Source organism: Myxine glutinosa, chromosome 1, assembly GCF_964187855.1.
Source record: "Myxine glutinosa chromosome 1, kmMyxGlut1.1, whole genome shotgun sequence".
NCBI classification, from domain to species: domain Eukaryota; kingdom Metazoa; phylum Chordata; class Myxini; order Myxiniformes; family Myxinidae; genus Myxine; species Myxine glutinosa.
The window spans coordinates 428,459,278-428,487,112 of NC_136261.1; the positions used below are offsets into that span (position 1 = coordinate 428,459,278).

Consider the following 27,835-nt stretch of genomic DNA (forward strand, 5'->3'; position numbering starts at 1 on the left):
TATTATATTTAATGTATATATATAATTATGTATTTATTTTGTGTATATACAGCCCAAAAAATTGGGAATTCCTATTTTTGCATGGGGGAAAATTCATCACTGATGTGGCACCCCTAAATATTATTGGATTCCATTCAAATTTGGTGTGGTTTCCTGTGATACTAAAAGGAAGAAACATAGACCATGTCCCGGAGAAAATCTGCATTTGGTTTTTTGAAGCCCACCCTAAGAGCAAGGATATTGTTCGGCTAGTGGAATGCTGTCCTACCTGACAGCAACACTGGAAATCTCAGCTGCCTGAACCACGACAGCAACATGACATTCCGCTCAGACCATGGAGCAAAGTCGGATGTGACCTGTTCTATTTCGCTGCAGCTGAGTGGCTGTCATCGCAGATTATTATTCCAAATTTCCTATTGTTCGCAAACTGCTCAAGACCGCCCCCACCGCACGATTATTACAACCTTGGGACAGATTTCTTTCTGAGTTAGGAATTCCTGATACGTTTATGAATGATAATGGTCCTCATTTCTCTAGCGCAGAATTTCATTCATTTGCTGGGAAATGGAATTTTGACCACATCACGTCATCCCCAACATGCCCAAAATCTAATGGATTGATTGAGCACCAAGTCGAGACCGTGAAATCTATCCTCCGCAAATCAAAAAGTGCGGGGAACGATTTTCATCTGGCACTGCGAGCTGGGCGTTCTACCCTGGTGAGCTACAACTTGGAAAGTCCTGCTCAACTGCTAATGGACAGAAAAATCAAATCACTAGTACCAACCAGAATTGCCAACATGCATGACGATGACAACCTCATCTCCGAGAAACAGGAGGGGCACCGCTACTCACAAAAACTCTACCACGATAGGTATGCTCAGGTACACGAAATGTCGTGCCAATACCCTGGACCACTTTATGTCGGCGCCCCGCAAACACTCAGGATTATCGATCTTCGCTTCTCCACACTCGTGATGTCGTTACCTGCAAAATAATGCTGCATCCGCTCCACATAAAGGGAGCATTCCTCCGCTTCGGCTTGAAACTCTCCAACTGTGCCAAACGTGGCCATGACGTCACGAAGAGAAGAAAAAGTCCGTCAGTTCAAAACTGATGTCGCCGTTTATCCTCGTCACCACAATGTTCAGTTCTCCTCGAACCGAACGAGGCGAGGAGATACACGAACGACATGAACGTCGCCATTCTTCAAACTGTTTATTCACACATGCGCAGACGCAACACAGCAATACATCACAAAGGTCGTTTTTCGCTCACCGAGACTTTAATCCGGTTGGTAAACGTATCGATCGAGCAGTGTCCACAGGTAAGTAAGTGAGGGAGTGACAGTGTGTGCATGTATGTGTGTGAGTCAGTCAGTGAGTTGTGTGAGTCAGTCATTGAGTTATGTGAGTCAGTCATTGAGGGAGTGAGTGAGTGAGTCATTGAGTTGAGTGTGTTTCAGTGAATCAATCAGTAAGTCGGTTAGTGATTGAGTGAGTGAGTCAGTCAGTCAGTGAGTCAGTCAGTCAGGGAGTAATGTGATGATGGAAACCCATGACCTTGCTGATGATTGGGGGCAGTCAAGGAATGATGTGATGATGGATTCCATGACCTGGCTGATGATTGGGGGCAGTCAAGGAATGATGTGATGATGGATTCCATGACCTGGCTGATGATTGGGAGCAGGCTGATTGGTCTGTAGTTGCAATGATCTGTTTTTATATTTTATATATATATATTTTTTTCGGAATTGTTCTTACTTCCTGGTCTGGCCAGTGGCCACATCGGCTTAAACCTCAACCGTTTTGGGAGGGGGCGGGGGGCGAGAGGCAGAGGAAAAGGGGGGTTAGTTCCCCTCTTTGTTCTGAGGTATTCACTCCATTGACAATGCATTTATCATTGATCCTGAGAAATATGTGGCAGCAACAAGCTGTGTGGCCTTCCACATTGGGACCTGTGCAACTGAGCTGCTTGGCAGCAATCAGTGATGGCTTGAAGGGTAGTCAGGTCATTATGGTAAATGTTATGAAAGGCTTTTAACTGGTTTGGTGAACAACTCGCGGTTATTCTTTTTTTTTGAATACAGGATCGAGGTTCGTGAAAGAGATAACATTTATAACAAAAAAAAATCGAACAGACACACAAAGTATATAATAAGGGGAGCGGTAGACAAGATGGGGAGAGAAGGGGAAGCACACAAACACAACATTTGAGAGCACGGACATTGGGAGATCTGTGGGAGGGAGTGGGCTTGGGGGGAGGTGGGAGAGGTATAAAACACAAGGACACTGCAAGGACTTCCAGGAAAGAAGTTGGTATTTCAAAAATGTGAATCTGGGGTGAAAGTAGTGGGGGTAGAAAAGATCAAGGTTTTGGATGGGGGAAGATAAGAGATGGTGGTGAACAGCTGTTTTAAAGACGTGGAGGGAGGAGTGGGATTGAAGAGCGTGAGGGAGTTTGTTGCAGAGGCGGGAGAAAAGAGGAATGAAGGAGTGAAGTTGAGCAGAGTCTTGATTTTGGCAGTTTAACCATAAGAGGGTTGCAGGCAGATCTTGTGCGACCTGTAGGAATATTACGGGGACAGAGCCCAGAGAGAGCTGGGGGAGCAAGGCCGGAGAGGAGTCGGTAGAAGACAGAAAGATCACCAACCTGTGTGCGGTGAGTAAGTGAAAGGCCCTCGGAGTTGGCTTCATCACGGGAGATTCCAACGATTCTGAAAGCTTTGGTTTCTGCAGCGTGAAGCCAAGCTCGGTGAGAGGCAGGAGAACCGGCCCAGAGGGGAGAACGGTATCCCATTGAGCTGCGGATGAAAGCGTTGTATGTGGTGAGGAGCTCAGGTGTGCCAAGGAAGGACTTTGCACGACGGAGGATGCCCAGTCAGCGACTGGCTTTTGAGGCCAGATTTGAAATGTCGTTTTCCCAGAAAAGATCATGGCAGGGAGTGAGACCCAAAAGCTCGAGTGTCAGAACTTTTTGGAGAGGATTATTCAGAAAGTGGATGGGAGGGTTTTCCAGTCGGTCTTTTCGGAGAGACATCGTAAGAGTGTGAGATTTATCAGGATTGAAAGACATGTTCCATTTGTTTGCCCAGTCTGTGATTTTGTCCAGGTCTGCAGAGAGTGAGGAGGCTGCAGACTGCCGATCTGAGGGATGAGGAATGGAGCGGCAGAGAGTGGAGTCATCAGTAAAGAGATAGAGAGGATTTTTAAGAGAGTTAGAGAGATCATTGATGAAGACCAGAAAAAGCACAGGGCCCAGAACACTGCCTTGGGGAACTCCAGCCTTAACAGGAAGGGGGAGATGAGAGAAACCCATTCAGGGCCACACGTTGACTACGACGAGAGAGGAAGTCCGCAAGCCATGCGTGGAGATTTCCATGGATACCATAGGAGGAGAGTTTGGTGAGCAGAGAGGGGTGCCAGACCATATCGATGGCACGTGATATGTTGAGGGAGACAGCTCTAATTTCTTGTTTGGCATTGAGGACCTCCATCCATTTTTGAGACAGCAGAAGCAGCATGTCCAGAGTAGAGTGACCTGGTCTGAAACCAAATTGATGATCAGAGATCAAGCCTTGTGATAAGTGGAACGATTTGATATCCGAAGCAATGATGGATTCCATGACTTTGCTGATAATTGGGAGAAGGCTTATTGGTCTGTAGTTGCAAGGATATATTTTGCACCTTTTTGTGTAAAGCGGTGATGTTGGCTGATTTCCAAGCTGATGTCAGATGACCTTGAGCAAAAGAGTGGGTGAAGAGAACAGAGAGAGGGAGTGAAAGAGAGGCAGAGCAGGATTTTAGGACCCGTGCGCTGATGCTGTCAGGTCCATTTGCAGAATCAGAGTCGAGGGTTGACAGAAACGTTTTCACCTTGTCAGGAGGAAAGGGCACCGAGTTCAGGTGCAGCTGGTGGGTACAGGTGGGTACAGACTGGGATGGGTTTGGGACACAAGATTTAGAGGCAAACACAGAGTTGAGGCATTCAGCTTTTTCACATTCGGAGTCAGCTGTGTGGCTGTTTGAGGTAAGGGAAGGGGATGCAGGGGGAACAAACACCAGATTTGATCAGATTTGATCAGATCAGATCGGATTTGATCAGGATTACTTATGAGGATATGGACAACTCTAAACTCTCCCCTCACTGATAATTGATCATAATGTGCCATTACATATTCACAATAACACAGACAGTGAGTGCTTTTGTGCTTTGAGGACCTCTCTTTATTGTGAAACTCTTCATAAATTCAATTTTCATGAAAAACATAGGCAGCAGTCTTATTCTGTTAAACAATGTTACAACAAGGGTGCTCTCTCCATATCACACATGACAATAAAACATGGACTTTAGCAAATATTGAGGAAAAATTGATGTTCAAACTGCCATGGAAAGATGCCATCTGAGCATAACCAAAAAGGGACAAGAAAAACAACTAAATTAGATGGAAAACAAAATTCCGAAACACTGGTAACAATCAAAATCTTAAATGGAACTTGGCTGGGTACATGGCAAGGGCAGAGACAAGAATTATTACAAACTGGCAAACGAAGGCAGACCCTGAAAGAAGCACGATGAGATCCAAGATCAGATTGAGAGATTACGTTCTGTTACCATTTGAGTTTTTGGCATCAATTTTTCAACAGTTCTCTATTATGAGAATATGGAAAACCAAATTAATAAAGTTTACATTTTTAAACAGATGTTATTTTCTTTAAACTTCGTTTGACGACGCATATGGGGTTGGAATTTTGAGATTCTTGTTGTCTTCTGACACCAGTTTGCAGACATTGTTGTGGACATTCTGGTGACAGCCAGCCATATGGCTTTCATCAAGGGTTCAGGGTGCTGGCTGGTTGTCAGGAGTTACAGATGGTACTCTGAGAAGTTGTGCTCACAAGGTATATGCTCAAAGGGATGTATGCTTTCATGATGGCTTTCTCCTTACTGGTTCACTGAATACCTTAGCTACTGCGGAGGATCGCTTACAAGGGGGGCACGTACAACCCTATATGGGTAAAGCTATGTGAATTTAACAAACCTTTATCAGCAATACTTTTCCCACAGTCAGAGCACCTTTTATGCAAGCACTCCAGCGTGTGTTGCACAATGGAAGTTCAAGCTCCGTTTCGAAATAAAATCCTTGTGACAAATATAATATTTGTAAGGACGCTCTCGTTGGTTATCTCTATAGGTGAGTATTACGAGTGGGAGGAAGTGTTCCCAGAACTCAAAATGTCCACCTCCTTTTTCAGTAAAGGATCATTATTCATGAACCAGTTTGTGAAACGTCATTCTCATAGCTTTGGTCTGAGGGCTCGTTTTAGAATCCTCACTGAACCTCTGACAGCCTCCACCTGTAGCTTATTTGTCATACTAATTCATGGATTGCTTTTTAAGTTTACCTCTGCACGGTATCAAAGCCAAAGTATTTTCCCATTCATGTCTTTGCCAAATTTCCACTCGTTATTTTATTGTGTATGTATTACTGTGTGTTTCTAGTTAGTGTTGGTTTGCAATTCGTGCAAACTTGTGAATATCAATGATTTTATGTTCGGCACGGCCTGTTACTTGAGGCTGCCTTCCCCACAGCGGTGTTTTGTGAATTCAAGTTCTTTCCTTCGCTGTACTGCTTATTTCTTAGATTTTCTCTTCTCCCCCTAACTTCCCCGAACATCTACCCTTTGTCTAACGTTTTAATTAAACACACCCAAAAATTTTCTTCTATCCTTGAGGGCACATGTGCTTGTTGTCTAGCCCCACCCCTTTATCTCCTTTTCTTCCACCTCTTCCTTCCATCTCCAGCTGAAACCCCTCTTTCAAATTCTAGTTTCCTCCATCTAATTTAACCCTTTCTCCTTTCTCTGATCCACGCCCTCACTTCAGGGACTTTTCCCAGATCGTTTTTCACGGTTTTGTTTAAATATTGTTGTGCGATTCCCCTTGGTTGATACCGGGGGAATCACGGATATCCAATAGTGAGCCGAAGGCAATGCCCAAATGCGGATTTTATACATGCGAGGAAAGAAAGGGGAAGAGGAGACTGAGGCGTTTACCTGAGCGATCCCACCAGGCAGTCTTCAACCTGCGGAAAATAACTCACACGAAAACGGATTTAAAATGTAGTGAAAATAACGAAAAGATTTATTAAATAAAATGCTGGTAACAAAAAAACGTAACGGTAAAACTAAATTCCTACAGGATCCTTCACACCATACTGATAACACGGACAAATGGGGAATAAAATAACTGGAAAAAAAATAGGTTGTGTGTCTATCGTGCACTTAGCTCTGATCAGCTCGGGGGTGGGGGGGGGGGGGGGTGCCTCGTCAGGAATCCAAGGCTCCGGGGGTACCGACGGCTGGTGCATGCAATACGCGCACGTTGGCAGGAAACAGGCCTCGCTGCACCCATTCACGTTGCAGCACTCGCATGGGGTCTTGACATGCTGTATGCTGTCCAGCCACGCGTCGTCACCGATGACAAAACTCTCCACGTATCCCGGTGGCGGCTGTACACGGCCGGTCCAAAAACAAATAAGCGAGGGAGAAGAACAAGGGAACTAGAGGAGAGCAAGAACAGCACAAAATCGGAGGGTCAGAGAGCAAGAGTCCAGGGTAAGAGCGGAGGGCAAGAAGACAGAAATGTCCATCCTCGAGTTCCTTTAGCGTCGGGGTCGTGACGCAATCAGTGCTTCTCCACCAATCTTCTTCTTGCTCGCCTCTGACGTCCTCGGTGGCCTTTGCCAATTGGCGCATGGCTTCATCCTCGGCCTTCCTTCCCCCAATCAGCGGGTAGCTTCTTGCCCCGCCATGGCCAATCACAAGTCCCCGGGGCGTGTATTCAGCCTGTCCGAGCTATGTGAGGCGATGTAGATAGTGGTGTCCATCGGCAGTGTTCAGAACTGGCTTCCGGTTGGTTTTATTGTTGTTACTTAGTGCAATTTATGGGCCTTTCTCACTAGTGTTTATGGTGCAGTGCTAAAAGAGCCAAAGGATAGATCACATAAGGGGTGTTGCAAAACATTTTACCTTTTTTTCCCCGGAGAACCAGTTACGGTTGTGCATCAAATGTGCATCAAAGGAAGCATGCCTCGGGGGAAAGAAAGGTAAAATGTTGTGCAACACCCCTTAGGGTAAGATTTACGGGGATAATTTATTCTTACGCCCTAAGCTAGTTAACATGCCCTGCCCCCTCATGACAGGGACGAAAATACACGTTACTCCGACATTTGGCCAAACAGAACTTATTACAGGTGATGGTTCTTACCCGACATCCGGAGCACCGACCTATACGAATCTACCTGACTCAGCATATCACTACCTCCACAAACATAACAACATGTTTAAATGTTACCCTGCAGTGTTTTATTCAGTGGTTTATTACAACATGCTGTTTTTCTTCCTATTTAAAAGGCTTTTTTCAATTTCCTCATCAAAGCATTCCATTTCCCAAAAAAATTCAATCTCTTACAGTTATTCCTTTCTGCATTCTCTAAACTCACCTTCATTCCACTACTCCTCTGTCGTTTTCAAACAGATATCTGACTTGAAAATCACAATAAACCCTGTTTGTTACAAATGTTCGTTTTTAATGAATCATCTATTTTCTAAACTCCCTCCTCAGCCCTCATGTCCAAAACTCCCCCTCACCACTCCCTTTCAATTTCCCCCCCTCCCCCTTCCCCTCCTAAACTCCCCCCCCCTCAAATCTAAATCTCCCCCCTCACCCATTCCCTTCAAATCACCTCCATCACCTCCCCTTCGAATTCGCCCCCCCCTACGATTTTTCTCCATTTCTCTCCCCTCCCGCCTCCTCCCCCTCAAAGCTGCTGCCTCCCCACTTCCTCTCCCTTCCATCACATACCCCCTCCTCCTCCAACCATTGAATTTGCTCTGCCCCCTCAAACAACACCTCACTGTGCCTCTTCCCATCACCATCAAACCATTTGTCCTCCTCATCCTTCCCTTTCTCCTAACCATTCTGCAATCTCTGACACACTATCAACAGCTCTCCCTACCTCCCGCTCTCACCCCTCATCTTACCCTACACCTCCCCTCCCCTTTCCTGTACCCTATGCTCCCCATCCTTCTTCCTTAACGGTATGGACCTCAAACATCTAGGGCCTTCGCTCAAACCTGATTGATCTCTCCATTCAGGTTGCTTCTGACAATCCAGACTTGATCTGCTTAACAGAAACTTTCCTCCTTCAAGATGTCTCTGATTCTTTAATATCTCTTCCTAGTTACTCCCTCCTCCTGTATGATAGACCTGAGCCTAGTCCTGGGGGTGGGGTGGCTATCTTTATCAAAAACTCTCTTCCTCACTCTCCTTGCAGTGCCCTCTCTCCACCCCACCCCCAGGAGTACCTCTGGCTATGGCTTCCTCTCCGCTCCCACCTTTTGTTCATATGTGTTCTGTACCGTCCTCCAAACAGTGATGACTCCATTTACATTTCGCTGTTGGACAACATGGACCGACTTCTATCAACTCATCCAAACTCTCTTCCTCATATGTGGTGATTTCAATTGTCACCATGCCAGCTGGCTGGGTGTGGGTTCCTCTCACATCAGCCAAGGCACCTCAGCAAAGGACTTCTGCGACTCACTGGGACTGACACATTCTGTCAATTTCCTGACTGGTATCTCAGTCAATGGAGTATCTTCTCTTCTCGACTTCATTATGACTAACTTCCCTGCAAATGTCTGCTGCTCTTCTTCTGTTCCAATCGGTTCTTCTGATCATTTCCTTGTTGAAGTTAAAGCCCACGGGTCCTAAAATCTTGTTCTTCAGCTCTTTCACTCCCTCTCTCTGTTCTCTTCACCCTCTCTTTGCTCAAGGTCATCTTCCATCTGCTTGGAAATCTGCCAACATCACCGCTTTGCACAAAAAAGGTGTAAAAACAGATCCCAGCAACTACAGACCAATCAGCCCTCTCCCAATTATCAGCAAAGTCATGGAATCCATCATTGCTTCAGATATGAAATCTTTCCTCTTCTCCAATGGCTTGATCTCTGATCATCAATTTGGTTTCAGACCTGGACACTCTACTCTGGACATGCTGCTTCTGCTTTCTCAACAATGGATGGAGGTCCTCAATGCCAAACAGGAAATTAGAGCAGTCTCCCTTGACATATCACATGCCTTCGATCCGGTCTGGCACCCCGCTCTGCTCACCAAACTCTGCTCTTTTGGTATCCATGGAAATCTCCACGCATGGCTGGCGGACTTCCTCTCTAGTCATAGTCAACATGTGGCCCTGAATGGGTTTCTCTCATCTCCTCTTCCTATTCAGGCTGGAGTTCCACAAGGCAACGTTCTGGGCCCTGTGCTTTTTCTGGTCTTCATCAATGATCTCTCTGACTCTCTTGAAAATCCTCTGTATCTCTTTGCTGATGACTCTACTCTCTGTCGCTCCATTCTCCATCCCTCAGATCGGCAATCTGCAGCCTCCTCACTCTCTGCAGACCTGGACAAAATCACAGACTGGGCAAACAAGTGGAACATGTCTTTCAATCCTGACAAATCTCACACTCTTACGATGTCTCTCCGAAAAGACCGACTGGACAACCCTCCCATCCACTTTCTGAATAATCCTCTCCAAGAAGTTCTGTCACTCAAGCTTTTGGGTCTCACTATCTGCCATGATCTTTCCTGGGAAAACCACATTTCAAATCTGGCCTCCAAAGCCAGTCGCCGACTGGGCATCCTCCGTCGTGTGAAGTCCTTCCTTGGCACACCTGAGCTCCTCACCACATACGAGGGTTTCATCTGCAGCTCAATGGAATACTGCTCTCCCCTCTGGGCTGGTGCTCCTGCCTCACACATAGCTCGTCTTCACGCTGTTGAAACCAAAGCATTCAGAATCATTGGAATCTCCCACAATGAAGCTAACTCGGAGGGCCTTTGACTTACTCACCGCAGGCATGTTGGTGGTGCTTCTGTCTTGCACCGACTCCTCTCCAGCCTTGCTCCCCCTCAGCTCTCTCTGGGCTCTGTCCCCCAAATATTCCTACAGGTCGCACAAGATCAGCCTGCAACCCTCTTCTGGTGAAACTGCGAAAACCAAGACTCTCTGCTCACCTTCACTCCTTCATTCCTCTTTTCTCACGCCTCTGGAACAAACTCCCTCACTCTCTTCAATCCCACCCCTCCCTCCAGGTCTTTAAAACAGCTGTTCACCACCATCTTTTATCTTCCCCCATCCAAAACCTTGATCTTTTCTACCCCCGCTAAATTCACCCCAGATCCACTTTTTCGAAATACCAATTTCTTTTCTGGAAGTCCTTGCAGTGTCCATGTGTTTTTTTTTAACCTCTCCCCCCAACCCTTCCCATGCCTGCCCCCCCCCCAAGCCCTCTTCATCCCACAGATTTCCCAATGTCACTGCTCTCTGTCTTGTCTCCTGCTCCCTTTATCATGTTTTTGTGTCAGTTTGTCTTTTTGTGATCAATGTTAGTTCTTACACGATCCTCGATCTTGTATACAAAAAAAGAAATAATTACCTACTCAGTTCGGGTTTTCTTGATCATTCGTATTCGCTGTTGCCCCAACTATCACTGGTACAATTTCATGTTTCTTCAATTTCGAAATCCTGTTAACCTCATTTGTCATATCCTGGTATTTAAGATTTCAATTCTCATGTGTGGATCTTCATATGCGTTTTCAATCTGACTTTTCGAGAGAAACCTTTATCACATATCGAGCATTTGTGAGGACGCTCTCCTGTGTGGATCCTCATATGCCTTTTCAAACTGCCTTTGTGAGAGAAACCTTTGTCACAGATCGAGCATTTGTGAGGACGCTCTCCTGTGTGGATCCTCATATGCCTTTTCAAACTGCCTTTGTGAGAGAAACCTTTGTCACAGATCGAGCATTTGTGAGGACGCTCTCCTGTGTGGATCCTCATATGTTTTTTCAAACTGCCTTTGTGAGAGAAACCTTTGTCACAGATCGAGCATTTGTGAGGACGCTCTCCTGTGTGGATCCTCATATGTGATTTCAAATTGCCTTTATAAGAGAAACCTTTATCACATATCGAGCATTTGTGAGGTTGCTCTCCTGTGTGGATCCTCATATGTGATTTCAAACTGCCTTTTTGAGAGAAACCTTTATCACATATCGAGCATTTGTGAGGTTGCTCTCCTGTGTGGATCCTCATATGTGATTTCAAATTGCCTTTATAAGAGAAACCTTTATCACATATCGAGCATTTGTGAGGTTGCTCTCCTGTGTGGATCCTCATATGTGATTTCAAATAGTCTTTTCGAGAGAAACCTTTATCACATATCGAGCATTTGTGAGGTTGCTCTCCTGTGTGGATCCTCATATGTGATTTCAAATTGTCTTTTCGAGAGAAACCTTTATCACATATCGAGCATTTGTGAGGTTGCTCTCCTGTATGGATCCTCATATGTAATTTAAAATTGCCTTTATAAGAGAAACCTTTATCACACATCGAGCATTTGTGAGGTTGCTCTCCCGTGTGGATCCTCATATGTGATTTAAAATTGCCTTTATAAGAGAAACCTTTATCACATATCGAGCATTTGTGAGGTTGCTCTCCTGTGTGGATCCTCATATGTTTTTTCAAATCGCCTTTTTGAGAGAAACCTTTATCACATATCGAGCAATTGTGAGGTTGCTCTCCTGTATGGATCTTCATATGTCTTTTCAAAAGGCTGTTACTAGAGAAACCTTTATCACAGACAGAGCACTTGTGGGGATGTTTTCCAGTGTGGATCCTCATGTGTATTTTGATGTTACTTGTTGAAGCAAAATCCATTCTGCACACATTACACTTGTAACGTATTCGTCTTTCTGCAACCTTTTTGTTTTTGTTTAATTTAATATTGACCTTGGTGTTGCGAGGCCCAGACATACACTTGTATTTTATCGGAAGTGAGCCTTGATGTTGTGAATCTTTCTTCAAAAAATGCTTCATCTTCACTGTCATGCTGCGACTGGACCTTATTTGTCCCATATTACTTCTGGATTGTTCTACAGAAACAAACAAACAAAAAAATCTTTTTTTAAAATCAAAATCAAAATGCAAAATATTTAACACTTCTCCGAAAATTACATATTTTTTTACATTTTTTACATTTCCACTCACCAGTTGCAAAACAGGAAGCACTTCCGTTTGAAATGTGAATATCATCTGAACCTTCCTTTGCAGAAGCACATTTTGAATTTTTTGTGACAGATGAATCATTCTTGTGTTGTCTGCCTTCCACCTTTAAAGGATAGACATCACCTGTGTACAAATTAGCATCGGTCGTTTGCAGGGAAATGGGATTGATAACCATCTTGAGAGTTCATAGAACATGTTACGTCATGAATGTATTCTTAAATTTAAATATAAACATTGGGGCAATACCCCTGTGTGCTCACCTGGTAGAACAAAGCCATATATACACAAAGAATTAAGTTAAGCACCCCCCCCCCCCGTTTTTTTACAACCTCGCACATTACAAGTTTGTTGTCGTCAAAACAGTGTAATATACCCATGATATTGCTATATTTTCTGGAGAAGTGATATTATGGTCACATAAAAACATAACAATCATGCCGTTTTCAATATTTTATTCTGAATAATTTAAGGTGAAAATTTTTGGGAATTTTAGGCATATTTTCACCTCAATTTAAGTATGGAGCTATAGGTCCATCACGGACAGTGTGGATGACGTTTATGTTTTCTAACGTACAGTCATTGTTCTGAGAAGACCTCTAGCGATCTTTGCGTCAATAACGTGTGTAGGACCCACGTGATCGGATCACTGACTCAACCCTACGTCTCATAGACCCTGTAAGCCGTCGTATGCGTTGCTGTGGCAGGTTGTTCCATTCCCGATGTAATGCACGTTCCAATTCATCCAGATTGGCTATTGGAGGGACCATCTTCGCAATTTGTCGTCCCAACATGTCCCAAACGTGCTCGAGGGGGTTCAGGTCAGGACTGTACGCAGGCCAGGGGATGGTTGTCACAGCACCTTGCTCCAGCAAGGCTCGGACGCGTCTCGCACCGTGAGGCCAGGCATTGTCATCCATGAAGATGGGTCTGCTGGCGAGCGTGTGGTCATCGAAGTGCGGGATTACGGTGGTATTCAGGATTTCCTCGGCATATCGCTCTCCGTTGAGGTTACCTCGCACAGTTATCAGGTCCAATTTACAGTCATGGGAGAAGCATCCCCAGACCATAATCGAGCCACCACCAAAGGGTACCGTTGGTTGAATGTTTTTAGGTGCATACACGGTGTTTTTGTGGCGCCACACCCGAACACGCCCATCTGTCACGTACAGCAAGAACCGGCTTTCATCCGACCAATGAACTCGCCTCCAAGACCGGATGTTCCATCCACGTCGCGCTAGGCACCATGCCAAACGCTCCCTCTGATGTCGTTTGAGTAGCCTTGGACGCTTGATCACTCGTCTTGACCTTAAACCGGCCGATTTCAGGCGGTTCCTCACGGTACGGTGACATAGCCTTCTGTTGGGCAGCCAGTTGTCCTTCAGGAAATGGCTCGAGGCAAAGGGATATCATCGCACCAGTCTCAAAAGCGCTCTATCTTGGCGGACTGTTGTCACGTGAGGTCTTCCAGACCTTGAGCGGTCCTTCACCGCATCCGTTTCCTGGTGTTTCTGCACCAACCGACTGATCACCGAATGGTGGTAACCAAACGTTCGAGCTACAGCTTTTCTGGACATTCCGGACTCGATCATGCCTATTATCCGCCATCTTTCTCCGTCCGACAACCGTCTACGAGCCACCATTACGAGAAAATGACCATGTAACCCCCACACGAGCTCAGGCGTGACTTGCAATAACCCGTGATGATAGTGCATTTTCAGAAAATCACGACCACGTGGATGATAACACGTGCTGCACGAGCGATGGGCGTCACAGATGAGTGCACTCATCTGCATTTCATCAATGGATAATTGCTAATGTCATACCAATCATTATTTGATCTCACATACCTTAGAATATATGCCAATGTATACATATACACAAATAATATATATTAGGGGGTGCTTAACTTAATTCTTTGTGTAGGGGTGCTTAACTTAATTATTTGTGTATACTACGCTGACTAAAGGTATTTTAAACCGTATCATGGCGTTTTTAACCAATTTCAATGGATGCTAGAAGATACGGCAGCATGTACAATCATATTAACATAATCACAGAATTTGAACAAACAAACAAAAAAAAACTATTTTGGGGGCAACCTATCCCCTTGCCCCCCCCCCCACCCCCTCCACCGTTGATTACCATTTGGTAAATGCCGTGAACAAACGTTGGTACATCATGGGTCATGAACAAAATGTTGTGGTTTCATTGGAATTGTATTGTTGCGGATATGAGGACTGTATTTTTTTGATTGTGTGTATTATTATTATTGTTTATTCTGCGCCTCCTGCCTCCAGAGCTGTGTAAAGGTCAAAGGGCGTCCCATAATTAGTCCATAAAGCATCCACACCACAGCCAATCATAGAATACCCCTGTTCGATAGCTTATATCTTATTATGTGTTTTAGGGTAAGGCTGTGTCTCCCATTAATTGAAATACTCCATTGCACCAGTGAAAGAGATAGATTCCCTTCATTCCCACTCCCAAAACTTTCATTTCCCCTTTCGTCTTTGCCAGGCCTCGAGTGCCATTGCCAATTACCTCCCTTCCAATTGCCGCCATTGACCACGAGGCAGGGTCGGAGAATAAAGGCGGGTCCCCACCTCGTCATAGAGGGGAGGAGTGAGTCAGCCCCACGCAACCAACCACGAACAAGGGGTTGGACTTGGAGAGGGTGTGGAGAGAAACATGGAGGAGGTTCGCGAAGGTTGAGGGGCGGGGCCTATATAACCCACGGCAGGGCGTTTCCCAAAGAGATGAGCTTTTACAGAGAGATGAGAGGGAGTCCAAGGAGTTGAGTCCGAGACAAGTCCAGAGTTGAGCTGCAGATCGAGCCACCGAAACTGCACTTACTGCAGCTCGAGCCACCGCAACTGCATTTACTGCAGCTGGAGCCACCGAAACTGCAGCCACAGCAGCGTGAGGCCTGGACGGCAGTTTGGAGCAGGGCCGCGAAGGAGCGGCGGCTGCCCACGAGTCGATCGGCTGCAGGACCAGTTGGACCTCCCTATCCCGCCAGCCATCCATCTCCCGCCAGTCCTATCATCATTCCCCGCGTGAGTCTGTCCTTGTTTGTTCTGTCCCTGGGTTAATTAAGACTGTAGGTAAGCTAGCGTTGCACTGGGTATCTCATTTCGTCTGTAAATAAACGTGACTGCTTTCTTCTTGATTATATGTGTAAACAATAAACCCAGTTACTCTTCTTCTTCTTCTTCCTCTTGCATTCGGTTGCTTTAGAGTTTTCCCGATTGAATAGTGGTGGCGCGATCCGGCCAAAGTTTGGGGCAAATCGGGTATTAGTCGGGGAATAACTGTTCGGTCGTGGTAATACCACCGCTCGGTCAAAATAACATCTTAACCGCGTCCGTAACAATTGGTGTCTGGGAGTGAGATACGGACCCGAAGTGCGCTTAATGCGCTCAAAATTACAAGCTGCTGGAAATTTGTGTTGAAAAGCAAAAACCCAAATTTTGAAATCGCGCCATGGCTGGTCAAGGCGATCGGATGCCGGTGGGTGAGCTAGAGATAGACGGGGTGGAATCGACCCAGGACCTAGGGGAAATGTATGTGGATGAAAGAGAGGAGGAGAACATTGGCAATGTGGTTGAGGGGGTATCAGACGCGCAAAATGGCGCTCTCGTGCACGAGGTTTCAGGCACGCAAAATGGCGCCTTTGCGCACGCGGTTACAGCGGCAACAAACCTAGCCACGCCCGCGACCGTAGCAGCGCCGCCGGTGAATTGGGACCTCTTTATGATACAAATAAAGGCGCTCATGGTCCAGACAAGTGAAGACCTGAGGAATGAATTGGGGAACCGGATGGATGCTCAGAGTGAGCAATTGGGGGTAATGGGGGGCAAAATGGGGGGCAAAATGGGAGAAATGGGGGAACGGCTAGAAGCTAAATTTGAGGGGTTAGACAACGGGATAAAACAGGTAAAGAATGGGTTAATGGGGGTGGAAAATAGAATGGCTGCCCAGGAGAATCAGTTAGAGGGGGTGAAAAATGGGTTAATGGGGTTAGAAAATAGGATGGAAGACAAATTGCGGGAAATAGGGGAGCAATCCGCCCGGGAAATCGAACAGATGGGGAACCAGATGGAGGAGATGAAAGAGGAGATACGACGAGGTGTAAGTGAGGAGGTCTCGGGGGTACGCGAGGAGGTAAAGCGAGGCGAAAAGCATATAGAGAAAGAGGTGAGGAATAATACGGCGAGGTTACAAGGGTGAATAGAGGGTCTGACGAAGGGAGTAGAACAGCTGACAGTGGGACAAAAGGAACTAGTGGACCAAGTGGAAAAGAACACGGCAATAATCGGGGGGTTAAAAGCGACACAAAAATACATTAAAAACGAATTAATAGCGACACAGAGGGAATGTCAGATGGTACATGAGGGGTTGACGAAGAAGTTGGAGGAGGTGACAGAAATAATGGAGACGAAGGACCGAGAGGTGAGGACGCACATAGAAACGGTTAAAGTGGCGTTAGAGGAAGAGATAGAGGGGGCGCACAGGGAGATGAAGGAAGTAAAGGAAAAATTAGAGGAAGTGGAAGAAGAGGTGAGTGAAATTAAGAAGGGACGGACAGAAACTAAAAGAGAAATCCAGGAGGAGGTGATGGAATATGTGCAAGGTCGGTGCTCAACTCATAATGATGTGCTCGCTAACAAAATAAAGAGTTTGCAGGTGGCGAAGGAGGTGAGGAGACGAGGTGCCAAGGTGAGTGCCGATATAATCGGAAATGTACATGATGTGAGGGGAGCTTCAGTCGGCTTGGGGGTTGTTGTGGACCAGAGTGTTCGTGAGAGGCCGTTGGTGAAGTGTGCGACAGGTCTGGTGTGCGAAGGAAGAGGTGTGCGAGAATGTCCGACCATGGGGTGTGTGAGGAAAAGTGCGCGCCGAGGAGTGAGTGTGCTGTCGAGAGTGAGTCGGTCGTAGCGCGTGTGCGAGGGAGCACATGGAAGCGCATAGTGAGGAGTGTTACAGAGGATGTAACGGGAGAGTGTGCCGTCAAGAGTGAGATGGTCGAAGCGCGTGTGCGAGGGGGTACATGGAAGCGCGGTGTGGTGAATGTTACAGAGGATGTAACGAGAGAGTGTACACCTGTGGTGAGTGTTACGGAGGAAGTAACGAGAGAGTGTGCGCAAGAAAGGTGTGTAACGGACAGGTGCATGGGGAAAGAGTGCGCTGTCAAGAGTGAGGGAGAATGCACGCTTGTGGTGAGTGTTACAGAGGATGTAACGGGAGAGTGTCCGCAAGAGTGTGCGAGAAAGGTGTGTAATGGACAGGTGCATGAGGAAAGAGTGCGCTGTCGAGAGTAAGGGTGAGTGCGTTGTCAAGCGTGGTGGTGAAAGTAGTGAGAGTGACACGGCGCGTGAGTTGGTTGTGACAGGTTAGCGAGGATGTACACCTGGAATGAAAGGATGCACACCTGGAATGGTAGAGCGTGGGTGGGAATGCACGCGGGAATTGGTCGTGAGGCACGTGGTTGGGTGTGCGAGTGAGAGCACACCTGTGATTGTCACAGAGGAGGTGACCAAGGAGGGGGCGCGAAGAGGTGTGTTGGTGAGGTGTGCGAGCGACGAGTGCGTGCAAAGGTGTTCGGTGGTCAGGTGTGTGACCAAGTCTGTGAGCGGAATGAGTGTACCGAGGTGTGTAAGAGAAGGTACGACGAGGAGCATGGGAACAGCTAGATGTATGAGCAAGAAAGGGGTAGCGTATGCGTGTAAGCATGCAGGTGAGGCATCGAACGTAACCGGGTTAGCGGTTAGAACGACATTTAGCCGAATCGGGCCCTCGGTGCATGCCGGGCTTCGCGTGCCGCGAGGACCAGCGGGGATCCGAACCGCAGCGGGTCCGAAAGGACCGCCGTACGTGATCCACGCTGGGCATCGCTTTGAACGGCCGCGTCCGTGCTCCACTAGGCGGAGCGGGCAGCCCGATAGGAAGGGTCGTCATGGCGACCACTTTTTATTGAGACGTTCCGGCAGGTCGAGATCGGGCAATTGGATGGCTCGGTGCCGAGATGGTGCGTGGGATCTCGGCCCGGGTAAGCCTCCTTCCCTGCACCGAATGTCGGACGCATCCAACCGCCGGTACCAAAGAACCCGCATTCATTGCTGGGCTGTACGAAGCCGGGCTGTAGACGTGAATTGGCGCACTGAGAGGATCTAATAAGTGGACGTTGATGATGGTGATACTGATCGTGTTTTTGGATTCGAAATTTTGGGATAGAAAATTTTTGATTTGTTGGAATTCAGATGAGCAAAATTGATAGTGGGACCTCCCCATGTGATGGGATGGCCAATCCACCATCCCTCACAGGGGGGGGCAAAGCAGCACTAGATTATGGGGTTGATGGCAGTGAAAACTAGCCCGGGTGGGTTAGGATATTGTGTGTAGGGACCTAGAAGATTGACATTAGGTAACGTTAAGGTTAGGTAGTGACAATGACACCTGTAGTGGGGACGCAGGTAGATTAGAGTGGATGATAATGATGTGGTATGTGCTTAGTTTAAAGGGAAGATGGGGAGCACTAAGTTAGCAGGGCAACAGGTAGTTCAGATGATGCCGTGTGAGTGTTGGAGGTGTATTCAAGTGTATTGAGCAGTGTGTGAGAGTTGAACAAGTGCAACTGAACAGGTGTGTGGAGCAGTGTATGAGGGAGAGAAGGTGATGTGTATTGTGTTGACCAAATGGTCCAGGAAGGAAGGAGGGTGCAGGTGGCACCAGGTGTGAGTGCACAGGTGTGCACCAACAGGTGTGTGGAATACATGGAGTGTGGAATATATGGAGTATTGGAATGGATGGTCGTGGAGTGAGTATGCTGGAAACTGTGGAGTGGAGTGGATGGTGCGAAGGTGTGAATGGGGGAAGAATGGACCCCCATCACGAATACCAGGGGAGGGTAGTTTAAGTGTTAGGTAGAGGGTACAGGTAAATTGTGGTTGGATATTGGCATCTGTGGTGCGAGGTGAAAGAATGGTACTTGGATGGGTGCATTAGTGTTGTGGAAATGGCTGGGCGTGTAGCCTGTTAGTGTGTGTGTAGTTAAATGGGCACTCCACCACTGTGAGGATGTCGGCCAGGTGAGGCCGCATGTGGGCTCTGGGAGCCGGTAGAGTTGTTGTGGATGGGGCCCGAGGATCCGGAGGACGGACCCGGGTAGCCCAGTGCCAGAGGGCACCAAGGGGTGACAGAGCCAGGAGGGGCCTTCCCCAGTTAGATAGGTTAGGGTGAGGAGCTAGGTAAGCTCGGGTGGCAACTGCAGTGGTGGAGGTGTGCAGGTGGGTAGACCTGCTGGGAGAGCTACACGCCACAGCCCAGAAATTGTGCAAGGGCACCGGGAGATGAATCGGGGGAGCAAGACCCCAAATTGAGAAGCACCACAGTTTGGTCAATGGGAATTGGTTTTTAGAACCCATAGTGTAAGTTGGCCAATGGATTGGCAGGGAGAGACCCCGGCTAGTGTAACGTGTGTTAATGTCATTTAGAAAGTAGTTAGGATGAAGTCTCCTCGCACCATCTGCATCCACTCACCTGAGGTGACAGGTACTCCACACCATGCCATGTTTAATTATTTTTGATGCAAATGTTTGGATTGTGAGACGCATCATGACGTGGGTGTGACATTGTTCTTTGTGTTCCATCTCTTCCTCCTTATGAGGATTGATGATGAATTGGGTGATGGCAAATTTTGGTTAGAGGGATTATGGTGACGAATTTGGTATTGGAGAACTATGGGGCAGACGAGACATTAGCGACGAATTTGTAAATGTGTAGATTTTGTACATATGGGGTAAGGGCAAGGGTAGTGTAGGTGACAGGGGGGTGACGTACGGTAGGGACGAGCTTTCTCACTTCGCCCTCCGTATGAATTTCGCCTTGCATTGCCTTATTGATGTGTACCCTTGTGACCTTACCCCTCGCTCATTTGTCTCTTTTGTCTCCCACATGACCTGTGCGCCATTGGGCGCCGAGGGGAGCGTGCGTGAGTCCTCCATTTTGCGCCCGGAATTCCCAGAACCAGCTGTCTGCATCGATGCACCACATGATGGACCACATGCCTGTGGCCGAGCACCACGTATGGACCCCATGGGTTGGGGCATGGCCCCTCTGCTGGAACCTGCCATGAGGGCCCGAAATCTTGCTGGCGGACCTTGGCCACAGGGCACCGATGCCCCACAGGTGAACCACACTAGTCGGCCCTGTGGGCCATAAATAAAATAAAATAAAAAGGACACATTGGGTGCATTTTTCAGTCACATAGGCCACCAGTAAGAAAATGAAAGAAAGACAACAACTGGAAGACAATAATAATAACCAGCAGAGGGAGCCGAAGAGCAAGAGACCACCTGCAGGGTTAGGGGTTGTTGAGTTTATTTTTATGCATTGAACACTGATGAACAGTGGTGAATGCACCGATTGGTGCTTGAGGGTGTGTTGGTGCATTGTAGGTGCTTTCATGGTGCATTGATGCAGAGCAGACTGTCTCCCCCCAGAAAGAACAATTACAGGTCCTGGGTTAGTTTTGTAAATAAAAGCAGAGTCATTGTAAATAATGCTCCCCACCGTCCGTGTGTAGTTTGAAGACCATTCCGCAATTCGGTTAACTGTGGGCATAAGTCTGTCAGGCAGGGTGCAATGGAGCAGCGGGACACATTTATTTATGTTTTAAAAACTGTCGCACTCAGGGTCAGGTTAAAAGTAGAGGGAACTACACCTACGTGTCACACTAAATAAAAGTTGTAGGCCCGGGCCGGGCCGAAGAGGAGGAGGGTGCAGTGTTGCGGATATGAGGACTGTATTTTTTTGATTGTGTGTATTATTATTATTGTTTATTCTGCGCCTCCTGCCTCCCGAGCTGTGTAAAGGTCAAAGGGCGTCCCATAATTAGTCCATAAAGCATCCACACCACAGCCAATCATAGAATACCCCTGTTCGATAGCTTATATCTTATTATGTGTTTTAGGGTAAGGCTGTGTCTCCCATTAATTGAAATACTCCATTGCACCAGTGAAAGAGATAGATTCCCTTCATTCCCACTCCCAAAACTTTAATTTCCCCTTTCGTCTTTGCCAGGCCTCGAGTGCCATTGCCAATTACCTCCCTTCCAATTGCCGCCATTGACCACGAGGCAGGGTCGGAGAATAAAGGCGGGTCCCCACCTCGTCATAGAGGGGAGGAGTGAGTCAGCCCCACTCAACCAACCACGAACAAGGGGTTGGACTTGGAGAGGGTGTGGAGAGAAACATCGAGGAGGTTCGTGAAGGTTGAGGGGCGGGGCCTATATAACCCACGGCAGGGCGTTTCCCAAAGAGATGAGCTTTTACAGAGAGACGAGAGGGAGTCCAAGGAGTTGAGTCCGAGAGAAGTCCAGAGTTCAGCTGCAGATCGAGCCACCGAAACTGCACTTACAGCAGCTCGAGCCACCGCAACTGCATTTACTGCAGCTGGAGCCACCGAAACTGCAGCCACAGCAGCGTGAGGCCTGGATGGCAGTTTGGAGCAGGGCCGCGAAGGAGCGGCGGCTGCCCACGAGTCGATCGGCTGCAGGACCAGTTGGACCTCCCTATCCCGCCAGCCATCCATCTCCCGCCAGTCCTATCATCATTCCCCGCGTGAGTCTGTCCTTGTTTGTTCTGTCCCTGGGTTAATTAAGACTGTAGGTAAGCTAGCGTTGCACTGTGTATCTAATCTCGTCTGTAAATAAACGTGACTGCTTTCTTCTTGATTATATGTGTAAATAATAAACCCAGTTACTCTTCTTCTTCTTCTTCCTCTTGCATTCGGTCGCTTTAGAGTTTTCCCGATTGAATAGCGGTGGCGCGATCCGGCCAAAGTTTGGGGCAAATCGGGTATTAGTCGGGGAATAACTGTTCGGTCGCGGTAATACCACCGCTCGGTCAAAATAACATCTTAACCGCGTCCGTAACAGTATGTTTAGTTTCTGAGAAGAAAGCAAATACCTATTTTGGAGGGCATCCCCTAACCCCCCCTCCCCCCCGCCCCCGTTAAACCCCAAAGGGGCAGATTTTTTTTCAATGCCGTGAACAAACCTTCGTCACAACATAACAAATATCATTGTGCCAAGTTTGGTCACAATCCCATCAGTGGTTGCGGAGAAGTGTTTCCGGAGTGACAGACGGATGGACGTGCCACCACATGAGGTCCCCAGAACTTCGTTCCAGGTGAGATAATAATTAAGTTAAAGATTGTTAAAAAGAAAACTTCCGGATGTTAAGCACTATTGAAGCAGTCTTTGAAGCAGTCTTCTACCTCACCCTTACACACCACCCTATTTAACATGCTCAAGTCATGCTAAACTGGAGGTTCGTGGAAGTAACAAGAAGGTGATTTGTGTTCAACAGTGTTCAAGTATTTAATTCAATTTACATAAAATAAAGATTGGAAAATTCATTTTTAAAAATTTCTGGAATTTTCTGGCATTGCACAGTGTATATTACATCACTCTATCGAACACGTCACTCTAGTTGTTTGTGATTGTTGTTTGTGTCCTTTATGATGTCATTATAAACAGTACTTTTTCCGGTTTGGAATGATTTTCTATTTTGTTTGACTCCCAAGCAGCAGACAGAGTGAAAATATTGTTGCAGACGCGGGGTTTGGGGTTTTGAGTTTGGGGTTTGCGGTTTGGGGTGCATCACGAGTGGGACTTCTCGGGCCCACCCCAACCTCTGAACATGCAGGTCGCCATGCCGTGGATAGGTTCGCGGCCTCATGGGAAGTTAAGCAACTACTGACACCGATTGAGAGCGCCAAACCTGGCAACACAATTGATCTCGGCAGGTGATCCTTCCATGGCATGAACAGGTCGGCAGCTTCTCCTCACGTGATCAGCGCTTTCAAACAGGAGCGATTGCCCTAGCATTCCAGCTTTTAAACCGCTTCCACACAAAATGTTCTATCCAATGTAAGCTCCCCCTGTGGAAGAATTAGGCGGTACAACCGTAACCTGCCCCTTAATTTAAATTTTTGCACTGACATTTTGCACTGGTGGATTTCCTTTGGGAACCCCGACGTGTTCTCCACATCCACTGCTCATACGCACAGCTCCGTAACTTTCACCACGCCCACTCTTGCACCGTGGTACATCTGGTACATCTGGTACATCCGGTACATCCCCAAATCGCCTCACGGACCAGCGCACACAACTTACACACACCGGCCATCTCACGATCTCTCGCACACCATTTAATCACACGATCACACAAATCACACTCCACAGTCAATCTCACTCCATTCACAAACATGGATCACTCCATGATAGTGTTGCGGATATGAGGATTGTGTTTTGTTTATTGTCTTGTATTGTATAGTAATTTGTTGTGAAATATTGCTTATTCTGGACCCTCCTTACTCCAGTTATGTATAAAGGTCAAAGGGCGTCCCATAATTAGGTCATAAACAATCACGTCAGCCAATCGTAGATTTCCCCCTGGTTGATATTTATATCTTTATTATGTGTATTAGGGTAAGGCCTTGTCTTCCATTAAGATGACACTCCATTGCACCAAGTGAAATAAGATAGATTCCCTTCATTCTTCATTCCCATTCCCAAAACCTCCATTTCCCCTTTCGTCATTGCCAAGCCCCAATTGCCAATTACATCCCCTCCAAAACCACCATTGAACATGTGCTCGGGTCAGGGAAGAAGGCCGTGCCCGCCCGTCGTCATCAAGGGCGGAGCCAGAGGGTCGTGTGACCAACCAGGGCCAAGGTGAGCACACCGATGAGCGTGTCCTGAAGGCCAGCGGCTTGATCGCCGGAGGCGCTATAAAAGCGCGCGCGCAAGGTACTGCCGAAGGAAATCCAGGGAAGCACAAAGCCTGCTATTAGTCACCTTGCTCGCCAAAGTTGGACCAAAAAAAGGAGTTAACAGCAAGAAGCCTGGAGAAAGCACGCGACGTCCACGCAGCAACAGCAGCTTCAACAACAGCAGCTTCAGTAACCGCAGCTTGGGGCCTGGACGGAAGTTTTGAGCGGGGCCGCGAAGGAACGGCGGCTGCCAAACGCGCCGATCGTGCTGCAGCATCCTTGGACCTTCCTTTCCCTCCAGCCATCCACCTCCTGCCTTTCCATTCTTCTTGTGTTTGTTTGAGTTTGTTTTGTTTGTCTTGTCCCTGGATTAATTAAGTTTGTATAAGCTAGCGTTGCACTATGTCTAATATCTTCTGTAAATTATTTTCTTATCTTTCCTTCTTCCTTAGTTACTTTGAGCCTGTTAATAATAGAAATAAATTTAGTAGTATTGCCAACCTTTTCGTCTTCTTCTTCTTCTTCACATCCGTGTCGCTTTTGTCTTTTCCATATTGAATATCTGTGGCACGATCCGGCCAACGTTTGGGAATCGGGTTAGTCGGGGTAACTGTTAGGGCCGCAGGGCCTCCGCTCGGCAAAACCAACATCTTATCCGCGGTCCGTAACAATAGTTTACACACAACTTTACATATGAGCCATCCCGCAGAGATCCCACAGCTGAATTTGCCATTTGTGCCACGCACACTCAGCCGCACACCATTCCTTGGGAAAATATTTTTCAATCATCTGCACACGTGCGTTTTGCCTGACACTAACTGATAACACACAGTGACATGACGTGCCTTGAAATGTGACCGCCTTGGTCCTGTACGGATTACACACCTGTTCTTTTTAATTTCCCGTGCACAGGACCAGAACATACTTGCATTTAAAATATTTCCCGCTCGGTAACCTCAGCCCTCCCCTCAGTCAAGGTAATGGTTACCCCCATCTGAGTCGTTGCATGACCGCTACCCCCGCTTGTTCATGCACTCCATTCTGCACGCTTGTGGCACACACTCCGTTACACTCAGGCTCGGCACTCCAAGGAAGCCCAGATCCAAAGGCAGTCGCGATTGGGCATCCTACATCGTGTGAAGTCCTTTCTGGGCACTTCTGAGCTCCTCGGCACATACAAAGCTTTCATCTGCGGCTCAATGGAATACTGCTCTCCCCTCTGCGCCGGTGCTCCTGCCTCACACCTAGCTCGGCTTCAGGTGGTTGAAACCAAATCATTGGAATCTCCCGTGATGAAGCTGATTCTGAGGGCCTTTCTCTCTCTCAATGCAGGCAGGATGGTGGTCTTCCTGTCTTCTATCGACTCCTTTCCGGCCTAGCTCCCCCTGCTCTATCCCCCAAATATTCCTGCAGGACGCACAAGATCTGCCAGCAGCCCTCTTCTGGTGAGACTGCCAAAATCAAGCCTCTCTGCTCACCTTCACTCTTTTATTCCTCTTTTTCTCCACTTCTGGAAAAAAAACTCCCACACTCTCTTCAATCCCTCTCCTCCCTCCAGGTCTTTAAAACAGGTTTTCGCCACCATCTCTTGTCGTCCCCCATCCAAAACCTTGATTCTTTCAATCCCCGTTAAAACTCCCCAAATCCTCCTCTTTGAATAATTGCCAACGTCTTTCCTGAAATTCCGAGTAGTGAAATGCCGAGTCATGTTCATTTGCTTTATACCGTGTCGTCATCCCTCTTCCCCAGCACTTCCCCTTCCACAGATCTACCGACGTCGTTGTTCTCTACTGTTGTTGTAATTGTGTGCTTCCCTATCCCTTTTGTCTCCCGCTCCCTTCATTGTATGTTTTATGTGTCTGTGCATGTTTTCATGTTCAATGCGTTAGCTCTTTTCTTTTCTTTTTTTTCTTTTCTTTTTTTTGTGTACAGAATCGAGGCTCGTGAAAGAGCTAACATTTATCACACAAACAAATCAAACAGACAAACAAACAAAGTATATAAAAAGGGGAGCGGTAGACAAGATGGGGAGAGAAGGGGAAGCACATAAACACAACATTTGAGAGCAGGGACATCGGGAATGTGTGGGAGGGAGAGGGCTTGGGGGGAGGCGGCGTGGGAAGGAGGGTGGGGGGTGGGAGAAGTATAAACACAAGGACACCAAGGACTTCCAGGAAAGAAGATGGTATTTCAAAAAAGTGTGATTGGGGTGAAATTATCGCGGGTAGAAAAGATCAAGGTTTTGGATGGGGAAAGATAAGAGATGGTGGTGAACAGATGTTTTAAAGATCTGGAGGGAGGAGTGGGATTGAAGAGAGTGTGGGAGTTTGTTCCAAAGGTGGGAGAAAAGAGGATTGAAAGAGTGAAGGTGACCAGAGAGTCTTGATTTTGGCAGTTTAACCATAAGATGGTTACAGGCAGATCTTGTGCGACCTGTAGGAATATTTGGGGGACAGAGCCCAGAGAGAGCTGGAGGAATAAGGCCGGAGAGGAGTTGGTAGAAGACGGAAAGACCACCAACCTGCCTGCGGTGAGTTAGTGAAAGGCCCTCGGAGATAGCGTCATCGCGGGAGATTCCAATGATTCTGAATGCTTTGGTTTCAACAGCGTGAAGACGAGCTAGGTGTGAGGCAGGAGCACCAGCCCAGAGGGGAGAGCAGTACTCCATTGAGCTGCAGATGAAAGCCTTGTATGTGGTGAGGAGCTCAGGTGTGCCAACGAAGGACTTCGCACGACGGAGGATTCCCAGTCCGCAACTGGCTTTGGAGGCCAGCTTGGAAATGTGGTTTTCCCAGGAAAGATCATGGCAGATAGTGAGACCCAAAAGCTTGAGTGACAGAACTTCTTGGGGAGGATTATTCAGAAAATAGATGGGAGGGTTGTCCAGTCGGTCTTTTCGGAGAGACATCGTAAGAGTGTGAGATTTGTCAGGATTGAAAGACATGTTCCACTTGTTAGCCCAGTCTGTGATTTTGTCCAGGTCTGCAGAGAGTGAGGAGGCTGCAGACTGCCGATCTGAGGGATGAGGAATGGAGTGGCAGAGAGTGGAGTCATCAGCTAGAGATCGAGAGGATTTTCTAGAGTCAGAGAGATAAGTGATTAAGACCAGAAAAGCACAGGGCCCAGAACACTGCCTTGGGGAACTCCAGCCTGAACAGGAAGAGGAGATGAGAGAAACCCATTCAGGGCCACACGTTGACTACAGCTAGAGAGGAAGTCTGTCAGCCATGCGTGGAGATTTCCATGGATACCAAAGGAGGAGATTTTGGTGAGCAGAGCGGGGTGCCAGACTGTATCGAAGGCACGTGATGTGTCGAGGGAGACGGCTCTAATTTCCTGTTTGGCATTGAGGACCTCCATCCATTGTTGAGACAGCAGATGCTGTCTTTTGATGATGCTGTCTTTGCTGAGACATCTTTCTAAAAGTTTAAAATACATCAGCCAATTGTAATACATCCGTTTGAAGATACAAATCATGATACTCTCCAAGGTTCTTCTTATTAAACTTTTACCAAACATTTTGGGCTTGTGTGTAGTCTTCATCAGAAATACGAGTTTTATTTAACTTATTGTAGAAATTTTCTTTTGATGGGAGGTGTGTTTCTTAAAATCTCTCAAATGAATCCATACAATCATATGGATATATACCCTTTTGTGATAAGAGTTCAATCTTTTCTTGGTTTATGAAATACTCTGAAAGACTCGGAAAGTTTTTAATATTTGATACGAAGTTAGATAAATAACTTGTCATAAATTTAAATGTGTCAAAAAAATTAATATTAGTTAAAGGAGATGTATAAATTGTTTTTGTGAATGAAATGTATTTCTGATCCATGTTAGGAATTGCTGAAATGTCTCCAGATGTCTTTGAAATTTCATTGTTTCATAATGTGCGTTGTTGTGAAGAAAGACTGGAATGAAAGAG

General features: G+C 47.0%; 2 protein-coding genes across 2 annotated transcripts in view; one reads left to right on the top strand and one right to left on the bottom strand.

Moving 5' to 3' along the window:
• LOC144889639 (uncharacterized) overlaps positions 1–27,835 on the top strand; it is a 358,361-nt gene that overhangs the window by 146,100 nt on the left and 184,426 nt on the right. The gene's annotated exons all lie outside the window — the stretch shown is intronic.
• On the bottom strand, positions 10,392–12,307 carry LOC144889908 (uncharacterized). The gene is made up of 3 exons (XM_078771124.1): positions 12,115–12,307; positions 11,361–11,999; positions 10,392–10,688 (listed from the first exon to the last, which is right to left on the bottom strand). The coding sequence occupies exons 1-3, from the start codon at positions 12,305–12,307 to the stop codon at positions 10,639–10,641; spliced, it is 882 nt and encodes a 293-aa protein (XP_078627250.1). The 3' UTR covers positions 10,392–10,638.